Below are 16,612 nucleotides of genomic sequence, written 5' to 3'. Positions count from 1 at the left end.
TATATAGGAGGGGATAGACTGAAGAAAGGTGAAGAGAAAGAGATACTTGGAGCCTCCAATTGTGGTTATGGGCCTCCTCACCTCCGTTGTCAAGGCTATTCTAGATTCAGTCACTCTGTCCTCTGGAAAAGATTCTAACAATTTTTTTATTTTTATTTTTTGGATAGAGTTAAAGTTTTGTGCCATGATTGGCAAGATGATAATGCCCCCACTTAGCATACCATTCCTTCATGTCTTTGGCAAGTGGTTGGGTGTTGTCTATTTTTTGTTTCTATGTTTAGTGGTTCTATCCTGGTCATCTGTTGGGTTTTAGCTTGTTTTGGTCTTCTACATTTTTTGGTTGGGTGTGCACTCCTCATGCATCTCAGGTAGTTTCTCTTTAGCATATATGTAAAGGTTCAGGCCTATCCCGCTTTAACTAATAAAAAATTTAATACAAAAAATGTAAAAATATAATTGTTAAAATATTAAGTGAATTATTTATCACTTATATACCATTCTCAATAAATTCTAGTTTTATTTAAATAATTCTAAAATTATTTTTTAATAATATAAATAATATTTTCATATAAATTGGGATGACCCTTGTAGTTCAACAATTAAAACACTTGCTTGGTGAAACTGCCATCAAGGTTCAAATCCTTGTTGGGCTATTATGCTCACAAGATTGGTACTTACGTTGGGCTAGTGAGCTCGTGGATTGAACAAAAAGAGTATTCAACTCCTCAAAAAGTGTCCCTTACCAATAAAAAAATTAAAAATAAAATTCATATAAATTGTCAAAGAGATTCTAGCCAATTGATAGGATCACTTGATTCTCATATTGGACACTTAGGTTCAATTTACCAAGAATATCTTACTATTGGTAGGAAATGCTAGAGTGTTTTTATTACTCCAATGGTAACGTGCAATAGACATGTGGGTAATGATGTTGGAAAGTAAGGAGGTATAAAAGTAGCTATCTTATAGGTGAAGATCAAGGGAGAAAGTAATGAACTTATAATAGAGAAAGATAGAGAAGATGAAATAAATACCCTATATAATGAGGAAGAAGGTGAGGAGACGCATTCATTTTTTATAGTATTGCAGTAGTAGGAGAAATGGGACTTTGCAGGTAATTGTAATAGTATCCCTCATTCATAGAGTATTAGTTTAAGTGATAACCCTACAAAATGGATTGTAGGGCTATGGGTCCCATGAAAAAATATTCGTGATTAAGGATAGGGGCCCCAATAAGATCTCCCACTAGTCAATCTAAAAAGATACATATTTCATACAAATTTTAGTTAAAATATTTGTTTTCCTATAGTCCAATTAACTCAATTGATTACTTGTGAATGCTAATATATGGAAATTTTTGATAGTGATAATAAGTTAGAAAATCACGACATCACCTTGACATTTATTTTAACTATCAATTCCAAAATTTAGTCAATTTATAAAATCATTTTATTATAGATTTTTCTCGAGTTACTCATCTTAAATCTATTTGAAATGTAATTGAACTTTAAACTGTCAAATGCCTTATTAATGAGTATTTGTTGAGAAAAATGACAAATATAATTTCTCATAGAAAATCAGTTGAAAGGTTGTCTCTAAATGTTCAAGGCCCATTGATAATGAATATTAGTCTCCATTATATTATTTTGAAAGCAATAGTCTGGCCAAAATCTACATAAGTCAACAACTTACAATCAAACAATATAGATCTCTTTAATCATAAAGGTAAAATAAGATCTTTACATACATATTGTATATCTACAAAATGTGTTTCATATGAGGTTGAAGCTTAAACATTCACATACATTTTTTTTTTCTTTCACAAAATTATTTACCATACTTAGAATAACTAGAAATGACAACAACTTGATGGATTGAAATGTTATGAATCAAAGAGGAATTGAGCTTCTTTGATATCTGCATTCACGATAAGGAAATACAAATTAAGTTAGAGAATAAAATTAGAAGTAAAAAAAAAAGATTGAATTTCAAACTTATGATATTTCAATGCTATTCTAACAAAATGATACTAACAATAAAAAAATTATAAATTCATATAAATATTACTCTATATTTTTTTTAATGTTTAAATGATTATTAATCTACTTGTAAATGACTAAAAGTTCACCAAAATTCAATTCTTATGAAAAAAAATATTATATGTACCTTGTAATAAAAACCACAAATCACTCAATTAAAAATAAATAAATAAAATAAAAAACTTGAAAATGCTAGAGCTCTAAATTTAATACAAAGATTTAAAAATAAAACTAAATTTAAAATATTTTATGTCCCAAATTATCTCCTTAAAAAGAAAGACTAAAAATATTACTTTTATCTACAAAGATAAAATAACAAAATATCTTTAATAATGATTTTTTTTTTTCTTTTCTGAAATCAAATCAAAATATATAATGTTAGCATCTTTGTATTGAAATAGTGGATTAGAAATAATTTATGTATAAATCTAAATCACAATCACCATTGGTTAAGCAATTGTGTACATAAGATTTAGTCCATCAGAATCACCTAGAGATGAATGTGTCGCCAACACAATAGATTTTTAATAAGACTTACATAAACAATTTTTTTCCTTTTTTCAAAATTATTTACCCATGTTATCATAATCACAAAAGAAAAAGAGGAACCTCTTACTTAAGTATAACATATTAAAAAGAGGAACCTCTTACTTAAGTATAACATATTGATGTAAAAGGTGGTCTCACATAAAGTTAAAGCATAAAGACATTAACATTAATCATTTTTTAAAAATGATTTGCACACACATGACAAGACATGACAATGACAACATGAACAAAAATGATACACATTTTTTAAAAAATCCAAATTTATTTGATATTTATATTTGTGATAAAGAAATGTAAATTAAATTAAAAAATGAAAGTAAAAAAAAAATGTTTACAATGTTCCAATACTTTATTAATAAATAATATTAACAATAAAAATTATAAGCATAAAAATATTATTTTTTATATTTTAAAAAATTAATCAAATGATTATTAATTATGTTTAAAGATGTTCTACAATTACAAGACGTGGAACATCATGTCATGACTGTAAAAATAAAAACTAAAATATAGCCAATATCTATTCTAAAAATTAAAATTAAAATAACATATATTTTAATAAATAATATTAAAACTATAAAATAATTTTAAAGTAAAAAATAAAATAACTTAAAATTAAGATTTTAATTTTTTTAAATAAATATAATTGAGATATCTATACTAATCTAAAACCCAATACAATTTAATTCTTTTCAATCTAATTTAATTAATATCTTTTTAATCCTTTTATAACTTTTGGTTTGCGTCTTGATCCTTGTTTTTCCTTTCTTAGTTCCTTGTCCTTCATGTAGCCCCCCTGTCTTTTCCTTTCACTTCTTTGCTTTTTTAGGTTGTTTGTTTTTCCTTTCTTAGTTCCTTGTTCTTCATGTAGCCCCCATGTCCTTTCCTTCCTAATTCTTTACTTTTTTAGGTTGTTTCTTGATCTACAACAAACAATTTTAATCTCCTCGAGCTTTCTATTATCATCTTATGATGGATCACACTTGTGATAAATGCATAGATGAAAAACTCCAACACAATCTAATTCAGAAATAATTGTAACATTCACTATTAATTGTAAAAATCTAATATCATTAATTTAATTTTTATTAAAATTTTTAATAATATTTATCCTCCAAACACAAAAACACACAATCTAATCCACAGTTGTAATACTAGAACCAAAAAACATCTCTAGAATTTAAAAATATATATATTGACGGAATCGACATACCTCAGAGATTCCTGGTAAAATGAGGCATCCGATGAAACTGGAGTTCTTTCAACTCGTTTTCAAATTCACAAGCTTCTGCCTCCTCATTGTCGTCCAACCATTCTTCAGCACTATTCAGTGTCGACAGCACGTCTTCCGCAGCAGATGTCTTGATATTATGTTTTTTCTTGGCTTCAGTTACCCTGCTTTTCATGTTGTAAATGAAGTGCTCCAAACTCTTTCTGGCCATATTCTTCTTTTTAACTTTTTCATCATCCTCTCGAAATTTCTCTGCATTAGCTATCATTTTACTTACCTCCTCTTTGCTCAATCTTCCACCGGCGTTGGTTATTGTGATCTCTTTACTTGCTCCGCTACCCTCGTCCTCTGCAGAAGCTGTGAGAATACCATCCTCGCTTATTTTGAAGCAAACTTTTACACTTGGCACCCCACATCTGGCTGGCGGAATTCCACTCAAATCGAATTCGCCCAGCAAATTGTTTTGTGCGATCAATGCTCTCTCTCCTTCATAGACACCAACACTCACACTAGTCTGATTATCACAGGCTGTAGTGAAATAGTTCTCCCTCTGAGTGGGAATTGGGGTATTTCGAGGAACAACTACGGTGATTGCATCACCGTCAGTTTCAGTTCCAAGGCTCAAAGGTGTGACATCCGTGAGCGCAAGGGTCACATCTTCATTGTTCAATGCTGCCGCCTGCACGGCTGCGCCATAAGCAACCGCCTCGTCGGGGTTTACTTTGTTGCATACCTCTTCCTGCCCAAAATTTTGTCTCAGCAATTCTTGCAGCTTTGTAATACGTGACGAACCTCCCACTAGTACAATGTCGTCGATTTGATCGTTGCTCATGTGAGCATCATGTATGCATTCTCTCACTATTTCTATGCACTTCTCAAATAAGTCGGCGTTCAGCTCCTCAAACTTGGCTCTGCTAACCTTTACAGAAAAATCATGTTCCTTATAAAGACAGTCAATGTCGATGACAGTCTCTTCCTCAGAGGACAAATTCCTCTTTGCTCTTTCGCACTCTGAACGAAGCCTTCGAAGAGCTTTGGCACTCTTACTCATATCCACCTTGTATTTTGTGTTGAACTTTTGAACACAGTAATTAAGCATTCTGTTATCAAAATCCTGACCTCCCAAATGCATATCCCCATTAACAGCCTTGACGACAATCTTACCCTTTTGAACAGACAAAACTGACACATCAAACGTACCTCCACCCAAATCGAAGACGACAACGTTTTTTTCTCCAGTGAATGCATCATGGAAGCCATAAGATATAGCTGCAGCCGTTGGCTCGTTAATTATTCGCATGACATTGAGGCCTGCAATCTTACCGGCATCCTTTGTGGCCCTCTTCTGCGCATCATTAAAATAAGCAGGCACAGTAATAACCGCATTCTTCACCTCGTACTTAAGATATCTTTCAGAAATGGTCTTCATTTTCATGAGCAGCATGGACGAGATCTCTTCAGGCGCAAATAACTTAGTTTCTTCTTTGTGAGTCACTTGGATGACAGGCTTATCATCCTTCCCTTGGATGACAGTAAATGGCCAGAATTTGATGTCATCGTGCACACAAGAATCAGAGAAGCGCCTTCCAATGAGTCTCTTAGCATCAAAGACAGTGTTGACAGGATTGGTTGCAATCTGGTTCTTAGCAGCATCGCCAATAAGTCTCTGGGATTGGGTAAAAGCAACCATGGAAGGAGTGGTTCTGTTTCCTTGCTCATTAACAATGATCTCAGCCATGTTATGGTGCGACTGCCATACCGCAACACAACAGTAGCTTGTACCCAGATCTATTCCAATGGCCTTCACTTGCTCCCTCCCCCTCCCCCTGCCTCTCCCCCTTCCTTCCATACTCTATGAGCTGTCTTCTGGTTCTCTCTTTTGAAATGCAAACTGGGGCGGCCTGCAAACTGTTGATTCAACGAAGTAAGAATGTATTTGCAATGTGGTGCTCATCTGTATAATAGCTAGGTCTTGTGTTTATTGTCACTGTAGGCACGTACCAAAAGTACGAGTTGTATAAGAATAAATGCACCTCCACTATGGCGGTTGCTTTACACATCCAAACTTTACTTTGTTTCTTTGCCAGAGATTAAAGTCTATATTCTGAATTGACTGCACATTAATAAATAATGTGAAAGTATATCGCAATAAAGTTAACGGAACACTTCATCAATCTGTTTCTTAGGTTAAAAATCAATTCAGATTATAGATTTTAAGTTAAAAAAATTGATGCATCTTCAATTTTTAAAAAATTAGAGAAGTATAAAGTAAATGTACAAAGCAAAACATAAGTATGAATTGTTGTATGGATAGAAATTCTATTAATAGTTTGTAAATTGTATAAACATTTTAGATAATTAACTTGATCAATTGAACAATCAAATGTAATTTAGATAATTAACTTGATCAATTGAACAATCAAATGTTAGGGTTTTTTAACTTTTCTAATTTCTTCATTAGTTCAAGCTTTTATGTAAGATGACTACATAAAAATACAAGAATTTTACTTTGGTAGTTATTTTATAATGTAATAAGTATCTTTCATTTCCATGTTAGATGGAGTAATGAAATGCAAATTGAAGTTTATTCATTAACTTAGATACATTCAATTGTCCACTTTGAGATAACATGCATATTATGGCTAGTCACAATGTGGTGACCTTCTAAAGCGAGCTTTTTAATTATCAAATAAATTATTATTTACTTTATGAAAATGTTATTATACTAGGAGATAATGGCTCTTTGTAGAGTAGGGATCCATATGGATGGTAAAGCAATGCCTTATGAAATGGATGTTGGGCTCATGGTAGGAAATTGGGAGATCAAAGTGGGAGTGCTTTAGGTAATTTATCAATACATTATTGTGGTTGATGATGTAAAAATGGGAAATGATTTACAAATGAAAGTTTGTTGTAAAATAGAAGCATCCATGTACATAGGTCATGATAATTCATAGATGGAAAAGAAGTAATTGTTAAAAAAATTCAAACCACAATGCAAAATATACATTGAGAAACTCTTGTAGAAAAAAAATCTATATCTAAAGAGATCCAAAGATTATATTACTTCAAACTTGAGTTACACCAATACAACTCATTTTGAAATTTTCCTCATTACTTCTACAACTTGTAAGAAGAGCTATGCTTCCTTCTACTTCAAGCCCCTATATATAGATAAAATCAATACAAGAAACTACAAATATAGCTTCTAATATACAACACACTCAAACCATGTGCTGGAAAATTAGTGTTATTGTGTTGTCATTGATGCCAATCTATCTTATGTTATCATTGATGTCACTATGTGTTGCAGATGAGTACAATCTTGTGTTGTCATCAATGTCACTATGTGCTATACAAATGGTTTGGAAAAGTATAGTTTGATGTTGTTGAGTGGTCTGGTAATGACATTGAGTAAGTATGAGGTGTTTCTAATTGGTTGGTGTAGTAGAAGGTTCGATATGCAAGAAACAATATTTATGTAGGAAAGAGTATTTAATGTCCTAATGGAAGAATTCTTTGCATTCCTCTAGTATGTGAAGATTATGAAGTGCAATTCTAGATATAATGTTTATGTTTTGTGTATATTGTACTATCAACTTTACAAGTCCTTTGTTGCTAAGATGGTTGTATTAGTTGTTTTTGTTTTTGACAGTGGAATGTCTTTCAAATCTGGTCCAAAGAATGCTTCATTTTTTGATATGAGGTTTTCTATGTTGCAACTTGGAGGACATGTTTATTTTATTTTTGTAGTATTCCAGTTCAATTTTCTTGTGATGGTTCGACCCAGAAGTGAAGTTATGATGTTTTGAGTTCGGTACTGTCAGTTGGTCTAGGTTTCGATTGACTAAGGTGATGTGTTATGTATGGATCATGCCTTTGTCATCCAAATACATTTTGGTGATAAATTTTGATGTTGATATGGGTCTCAACATGGTGTGTGTTGATCTGTATTAAGTTGTGTGCATTGGAGAATGTTTTTGAGTTGACTGGTTGATGTGCTACATTTGTTATCTACATGTTTCACTTGGTGCTGAACTAGGAGGATGTGTTAGTGTGTGCAATTCATTTGAATTGGTTGAAAAGGTTGTGTTATGACAAGTTTTGGTCCTCTCTATCTCCTCAAGTGGATTGCATTTGGTGTTATAGGTATGGATGGTCCAATTTGTGTAATATTGTATATTCTATTAGTGGCTGACCTAGTTTAGGGTTTCAAACAATTATATTGTATACATAGGTGTGCAGATGTATGAGTTAAGTATGGGATGAATGTGAATTGATGTGAAGAGCACACTAGTATTGTGTAAGTATATTTGATATTGTAGAAGTGTGAATGATAGTTGGGAAGATAGTTGAGATAATATTTGTGATCAGATATGTTTGCCATGATATCGATCATTTAAAAAAGTGGTTCAAGGATAGTTTCATGATCAAGATATCTTATTCATTTTAGTTCATTAATCCTTTGCACCTTCCAAAAGAAGGTGTATCCCTTTCAACAATTTGTGCAACCCTTGTATCTTGCCCTAAGGTTGTGTGCCTTAGTCTTGCAAGTCCTTTCAAGGGCATTGAGCTCCTTGGCCTGGAGCCTAAACAATGTAATAATTTATTCTTATTGTGAGTGTGTTTCTCACAATGGTTTTTCCCTATTTAAGGTTTTTCATGTAAATATGGTGTGATTGTGTTTGTTGTGTTCAATCCTTTCATGTTTCATAATTGCAGTGACAAGCCGATTGTGGTTAAAGTTAAATATATCATAAGTGAAGTGTTTTGAGGTCTAGACTAATTCACCCCCCTCTCAGTTCAATGGTGTGTTCAATGATTGGTATCAAATCCTAGTTCCTCTTTGAAGAGATTAAACACTTGATGGAGATCCAAAATGGCATAGGAAATTAATTTCAAAGAGACTAGATTTGATGGCACAAGTTACTCTTATTGGAAGGATAAAATGGAATGTCATTTAGAATCCTTGCTAATTGGAATATGGGAAAGTATTAATAATGGATATAGTGCTCTATAAAATGGTCCTTAGACTCTAAATGAGCTTAAGGCACATGAGAACAATGTGAATGCTAAATTTTCTATTATCAACTATCTAAGTGATGCAGTTTATTCAAAAGTTCTTGGGTTGAAGTCTACTAAAGAAGTTTGGGAAAAGATGAGTAGTTTATATGAAGGTGATGAGAAGACAAAGCAAGCCAAGTTGATAAATCTGAAGCACAAGTTTGAGAACTTAAGAATGTCTTATGATGAGAACAATGAAAGCTATATACATTTTAGGTAAATGAGATTGTGAGTGTTATCAAGGGTATTGGTGGTAAATTAGAAGAAAGTAAAGTTGTGAGAAAAGTGATGCTAACATTGCCTAAATGCTACAAGCCTAAGAAGTATACTATTGAAGAAAGCCATGATATGGACAAGTAAACTTTAGATCAGTTGTATGGCTCATTCTCTACCTTCAAGATTGCTAATCTAGATGACTTACAAAAAGAGAAGAAAGATGTTACAATCAAAGATAGTAGACATATTGAATATGAACCTGAATAATATATGTAATAGATGAGATAGAAGCAAACTGATGCAGGAGCATCCTCGGTTCACTGCAATCTTGCATCAACCAAAAACATTTTCTTTTTGTTTTGCTTTTTGTTTGAAGTTTCAACATTTCTTTTTGTGTGTACGTCGGTTTTAGCTCATCAGATCCTATGGAGTTGGATTCTACTTGAAGACTTGATCATATTTCTTATTTCCAAACCGCATCACATTTGGATCATTTTCCAGCAAGTTATCGCTATCGATTTCTACGATAGTTTCCTGTTATCGATTGATAGTTTCTTGCTACCGTTTGCCTGAACCTATTTTGGTGATCTACCGAAACCCCTTTTGAAGCTTGTAGAGCCTTGAGCGTTGATTCTGATGTTCCTTGGCATGTGGTTGACGTATTCCCGGGATCTACACTTCATCCTTTGGATTTTTCGGAGGAATCTCTTGGCAGAGGCCGACATTATTGGTTTTACACATTAGGTCTTGTTCTTTGGGTTTTGATCCCTTTTTGGGCCGACCAAATCCTCTTGGATTGTATATATAATTATAATTGTGCATTAGAATGTAACGAAGTAGTTAAACTGAGCATAGAAGATAGATCTTGAGATTTGAGGTCCCGGTTGTGACCTATTCTGTACTTTGAGCATGTTTTAGTAGGCCTGTGAGCCGATTCTTGTAACCAGGTTGTTATCGATTGGTTGTAATCAGTTTTCATAAAATAATTCGATCTGTTCTGCATTGCTTCCATCATATCTTTGTGTTTCCGTTGTGTTTACTCTTGATGATCGGTCCAGATTGATCTCTTTGAGGTCCCTCCTAATCGGTGACTGCTTCAAGTGGTATCAAAGCAAGCTTCATTACAGAGATTGCTTGTCCTAGGAATTTTGTTGTAGGGTGGTGGACTGAGGATCCGACCTGCAACTGCAGAGGACCGACGTAAAAGATGATGCAAAGAGGAACTAGTAATGGTGGAACATGTGGGAATGCAGACCCTGTTGTAATGGAAATGTTGCGAGGTATAGCAGCCCAGTTGGAAGCCGTGGAGACATCCCAGAGAAGAGGTCAACACATTGAAGATGTAAGTGAAGATGAAGGAGAAGAAGCCCTGACAGAACAAGTAAATTCACCGACAGTTGATCCGGATGAGGAAAGGTTTTTGAGGGTTTTGAGTAGGCCGAATACTAAACGTCATTTTACCCCACTAGAATATGAAAAGTTGGTTTGGGATGAATTGATGGACTAGATCTCAAAGATGGAGAAATATTTTGATTTTGAAAATGCTACAGAAGAAAGGAAGGTGAAATATGCCTATACCTGGTTGAAAGGTCATGCATCTCTTTGGTGAGAATATTTGCAAGTTGATAGACGAAGGAGAGGTAAAGAGAAGATCAATACATGGGATCAGATGGTTGCTAAGTTGAAGTCAAAATTTATGCCAGCTAATTATCAAGTGGATCTGTTCCAGAAGTTGCAAAATTTGAGACAGAAGGAATCTAGTGTGAAGGAGTACACCGAAGCATTTTACAAGTTGAATATTAGATACAGACATGTTGATGATGAAGTTTAACAAGTTGCAAGATATTTGAATTGATTGTGGATGTCTATAGAAGATGAACTTAGTTTGATCAAATTGTAGAGTGTTGAAGAGGCTTACCAGTATGCCTTAAAGGTAGAAGAGAAGCTAAACAAAAGACATGAACAAAGGCAGAGAGGCAGAGGTGGAAGGTTTACCAGAGGTAGATTTCAAGGAGGAAGAGGATATACCAGAGGTAGAGGTACCTGTACAGATCAGAACAAGGAAAATGAAGTAAACAAAGAAGGTAATTCATAACGAAAAGATGATAGAAATTTCTACTAGAGGAGAGAACCGTATGGCTATCGGAATGAGAATTTTGGAAGATAAGACAAGAGAGCATTTAGAGGAACTTGCTATAAGTGTGGAGGAGAAGGACATCATGCTTTCGAGTGTAAGAAGACATAGAATACTGAAAGAGAAGCAATGGTGGAAGAAAACCCCACCGGATCAGATAATTAATCAGAAGATGGAGAATTGTTGATGGTACGGAGAGCTTTGTGTCATACCGGGATAGATGAAGAGCCCTTGCAGAGGAAGAATTTGTTCAAGACCAGATGTAAGGTATCCGGTAAGTGTTGTAAAGTTGTTATTGATAGTGGTAGTTCAGATAATCTTGTTTCAAAGGAGATGGTGAATAAGTTGAATTTGGAAAGATTGAAACACCCTAAGCCTTATCAGATAGCATGGATTCAGGATGAACATAAGTTGCTAGTAAGTTGGCAATGTTTTGTGAAATTGAAAATTGAGAATTATCATGATGAAGTCTTGTGTGATATTATGCCTATGAATATTTGTCATCTTTTGTTGGGTAGACCTTAGCAGTTTGATAGATAGGTAGTACATGATGGAAGGAAGAATACTTACACTATTGTGGTCAATGGGATGAAGCAAACCTTGTTTCCCTTGGAGGAACCTTTGAAGAATGAAGTATGAATGAATGCTAGAATCTGTTTGGTGGATGGAAGGAATTTTTTGGATGAATTGAGACATGATAATGTGTGTTTTGCCTTAATTCCTAAGAAGATTGAGAATCCGGAGCATGAGGAGGAACAACCAGAAGAGATAAGAGATTTCCTGACAGAATATGAAGACATCATTTTAGATAATGTGTCTGATGAATTGCCACCTGTGAGAAGTATTAGTCAATGCATGGACCTGGTTCTCGGAGCTAGTTTGCCTAACAAAGTTGCACACCAGATGACACCGACAGAGAATGAAGAACTAGATAGACAAGTGCAGGAGTTGTTGAAGAAAGGTTTGATCAAAGAAAGTTTGACCCCTTGTGCAGTACCAACAATATTAGCACCTAAGAAGAATGGAGAATGGAGAATGTGTAACAATTCCAGAGCAATAAACAAAATCACAGTGATATACTGGTTTCCTTTGCTAGGATGGATGACATAATGGATTGTTTGAGTGGAGCAAAATACTTTACAAAGATAGATTTGAAGAGTGGATATCATCATATCAGGATCAGAGAAGGAGATAAGTAGAAGACAACATTCAAGAAAAATGAAGGACTATAGGAATGGTTGGTGATGCCTTTTGGGTTAACTAATGCATTGAGTACTTTCATGAGGTTGATGAATGAGGTATTGAAGAAATTATTGGGTAAGTTTGTTATTGTGTATTTGGATGATATTTTGATTTTCAGTATGACAAAAGAGGATCATTTGTTGCATTTGAGACAAGTTTTGTAGAGGTTGAGAGAAGAAAAGTTGCTGATAAATATCAAGAAGTGTACTTTCTGTAAAGTGGAAAAAAATCGAACCCTAGTTGTTCTCCCCTCCCCAACTCCAAGGAGAGAGAAGGGAGAGTCACTAGGGTTGATGGTTTTCACTTAGGGGAGACTTTACATTCAAAAGAGGGGTTGAAACCCATAAGATCCAATCCCACGCAATGCAAGATTGGATTCTAAATGAGTTTCAAGGGTTAAGACATCAAGGATACCCTCTTTTGTAAAGAATGTAGATAGAAAGATTGACCTAGGAATTCATGTAAAGTAGGAAAGATTCGCTTATAAACAGAGATAGGGATATGGGATGAAGCTGGGGACCTGGAATTAGTAGTAAAATGCCGAGACGGTGCTGTTCTGCAAATTTGAGCGAAAGTTGACGGGACGATGGCGCCCGGCGTGCACACGGTCCTCCGAAAAATCCGCGAAACGAAGGGGGATCTGTTCGTCTCTGCACAAGGATCCCAGATCTTCAATTACAGCCGCGTACCTGCAACCTACACACAGAAAAGAGAGGATGATTGGGGGGTTAGGGATGAGGGGTTTGCCTTTAGGTCAAACCCCGGTTTTGGAATTAACCAAGAAATGAGAATGCTGTAAATGTAAATGTTTGTAATGTAAACAAGTACTGATACCTTGTTGTAAGAATGTTTGTATTCTTACATGCGAAGGTGTAATGTATGTAGTATGTTGTATGTTGTATGTGATCTCCTCTTCAATGGTTGAATCCTTGTCTTGAATGCAACACTTAGCCTTGAATGGAGACTTAGAATGCTCAATTGCTTGAAGGAATGCTTGAATGCTTGAATGTTTGAATGTTTGAATATTGCTTCCGCGTCTTGTTCACATATGTCCTTCCTCCTCAAAATGGGAGAGGAAATGTAGTTTATATACTTGTCAATTAGGGTTGATAGACTGATTTTTCCGACCTTGGGCCGACATAGCAACCGTATTTTCCAGTTTGCAAACTTAAAGACCCGAAGCCCCATAAGAGACCAGGCCCAAAATAGGGCCAGGGACCAGGGCGCTGGACGCCATGGTCCTGGGGGACCAGGGCGCTGGGCGCCCTAGTCCTGAAGGACCAGGGTGCTGGGAGCCATGGTCCCACCTCCCGGGACAGCAAGGTGCAAGGAGGGATCAGGCCAGGGTGCTGAAAAATGCAGTTTTTGGTGTTATAAGCAAGTTTCGGGGTCTCCATTCAGGTTCAAAGTTGCGCCGCCATCGTGAAGACCCAAATGCAGTCAAAATTGCAAGTGTTGCAATTTCAGGACGCTACATTTAGCCCCCACTTTAGCGGGAGTATAAGCGTACGCTCATACTTCCGGTAAAGTACAAGGAAACAACATTGAAAGACTTTCACCACGTCAAGGAGGCAAGATACACCAAGCCCCCAGTGAACTAAGGATCTTACGAATTCAATTGACAAAGTAAAAGGGAAGATCACGAGGGAGAACCATGACTGTCAGTAGTAAGGTTCCCTCACTATGAGTCATGCAAGAAAGATATCAAAAATTTTCAAGGCAAAGCTAAATTTGTCAAGAAATTTTCAAGTATCTTGAAAAGATATGGACGGGATGTATGCCCCCCTACGTTAAAGCAATCGCACATGCCTCACCAGGGGTGATTGCTTTAAGGTAGTGATACATATAAGAAATGAGAAAGGAGCACGTTATCACAAGGATTTAGCCCCCAAGTGTGAGATAAGCCCAAGGATAATAGACACAAAACACAAAGCACAAGGTGACTTCGCTTTCCTCGGGGTCAGTATGTTGTACGATAATTCATGTATATCATATGTATGTATGCATAATTGTTCTTCATTCCCCAATCAAGGAAGGTCACCTAGAAGAAGGGAACACATGTGTCTTTTGAGTGAACATGAGAGAGACCAAGAGATCTCAATGCTTTGCATCGTCCTCAAGTAGACAACACTAAGGACAACAAATAGAAGAATGAGAGTAACACATAGAAGAAGTAACAAAAGAGATCAAGAGAGGAGGAGAGAATCTGCTATGCTAATGAACTAGTCTAGCACGTCATCTACCTCTCGATCTTGCTGATCAATATTTTGGGAAGGCATGAAACATGCTAGAGGAGGAACATCCAACACAGCAGATGGAGCTATCACAAGATCCAAACAAGGGCTATGTTCATGTTCTGAGCCACGTTGTTCTTGTCTAGGAGCTAGGATAAGTGCTTTAGAAAATTCGTTAGATAAATGGTTATCAACATCAACATATTCATATTCACTATCAGAATGAACAGGAGTAACATTTTCATCATGAATAACATTTTCATCTATATCATCATCAAGATTTATAAAAATAGGATCTTTAACTCGCACAGGATCAAGACCATCATGCATCTTATGTTTAGGAGATTTCGGCTCAATCGTCGGCTGAGGAGAAAATGGAATAATACTGGCTGAAGGTGTTTTTGGGGATTGCAAAGTTTGAGAAGCAGCTGCCTGAGCTCTAAGACGACGCTTTCGTCGGCGTTCACGTGCAGAACGATTTCGTCTAGTCTTAGCAGGAAGTTGAGAAGATTGAGGAGGAGGAATGTTCTCATCCTTATCACTTAGGTGTTTAGGTTGTGGTCTCTTAGGTTGAATAATAGGAGAAGAGGAAGGTCTCTTCTGTCCATAAGAGGAAGGAGGAGGAACTGCTCCATATAGGGAGGAATATTTGATTTAGGAAGGAGACCAAGTCCATCATGACGAGGAGGTATAGGTCTACTTTTAGGAAGTTTATTAGTCATAGACGTAGTCACATTCATAGGGATGGGTTGGGAATCTTCTTGAGGAAAGACATTAGTTTTATCTTTCAAAGGAAGAACTTGCTTCTCAAGAATGATAGGAATGTCAAGTTTGGGTGTTCTAGGTTCACTTAGAGATAGGATCATATCTTTTTTCCACTTTTGATAAGATTTGAAAAGATGATCACTTTGCAGAGGAAGAGATTGGAATTGTTTAGGCCAAAAGTAATCAATAGGAATGCTAGAAGTTCTTTCAGCTGGTTTAAAGAGACTATGATTGACAGTAACAACTTCACCATTATGGGGAAATTTCAAACACTTGTGAATAGGAGAAGCAATAGCTTTCATGGAAGATAGCCAAGGATAGCCTAGCTTCACACGAAATTGTTTGGATGATGGAATAATAGCAAAGTCCACATCAAGGGATTTGTTATGGACCTCAATAGGTAATGTAATAGAACCAATTGCAGGAGAAGAAAATGCATCAAATAATTTCACAACCACATTTGTTTCATCATAGATCACTTGATTCAATTGCAAAGTAAAAAGAAATTCTTCAGTAATGACATTAACCATGCAAGAAGGATCAATAAGCACTCCACGGCAAGGTGTATTCTTGACTTTTGCAACTATATATAAAGGATCATCAGGTGCCCTGATAGTTTCACTAGAATCAAAGGTGATGGAAGGTTCTTTAGGGATTTTCTGCTGCTCTACAAAGTTAATCACATTCGGAGCCATAGACACAAGATCATCAGGTGAGACGGATGAATCAGTAGTATCAATCGCATTAGAGGTATGAGAAGGTAATGGATCAGTGAAAATCTTAAGATTTTGGTTTGGAGGAGCTACAGATGTGTTGCCTTTATCATTCACACTAGAAACAGAGATAGCATTATTATCAATCAAATCTTGAATTTTGCCCTTTAAAGCAAAACATTTTTCAGTATCATGCCCAGGATGACGATGAAATTGACAAAAAGATTTGTTATCAAAATAGGGTGAATTAATCTTCGCGGGATCTATTTGCCTTATAGGAGGAAGAGTAAGCACATTTTGTTCCAATAACTTATTCATAATACTATGCAATGATTCATTCAAAGGAGTAAACTTTCTTTCTTTCTTGAAAAATTTAGAAATAGGAGGCACACCTGATGCTGCATTCACATTGTTGTTGATGATGT

At 35.5% G+C, this 16,612-nt stretch overlaps 1 protein-coding gene across 1 annotated transcript; it reads right to left on the bottom strand.

The window, feature by feature from the left end:
* Positions 1-1,637: 1,637 nt before the first annotated feature.
* LOC131031534 (heat shock cognate 70 kDa protein) lies at positions 1,638-5,789 on the bottom strand. Its single transcript, XM_057962672.2, has 2 exons — positions 3,802-5,789; positions 1,638-1,917 (listed from the first exon to the last, which is right to left on the bottom strand). The coding sequence occupies exon 1, from the start codon at positions 5,666-5,668 to the stop codon at positions 3,803-3,805; it is 1,866 nt and encodes a 621-aa protein (XP_057818655.2). The 5' UTR covers positions 5,669-5,789; the 3' UTR covers positions 1,638-1,917; position 3,802.
* Between the last annotated feature and the right edge of the window lie 10,823 nt (positions 5,790-16,612).

This window comes from Cryptomeria japonica, chromosome 10, assembly GCF_030272615.1.
Source record: "Cryptomeria japonica chromosome 10, Sugi_1.0, whole genome shotgun sequence".
NCBI lineage: Eukaryota > Viridiplantae > Streptophyta > Pinopsida > Cupressales > Cupressaceae > Cryptomeria > Cryptomeria japonica.
This window is presented reverse-complemented; position numbering and strand designations above follow the sequence as displayed.

What these genes read in the sequence shown, in the direction of transcription:
- LOC131031534 (XM_057962672.2), bottom strand. Translation starts at nt 5,668, where the DNA reads ATGGAAGGAAGGGGGAGAGGCAGGGGGAGGGGGAGGGAGCAAGTGAAG.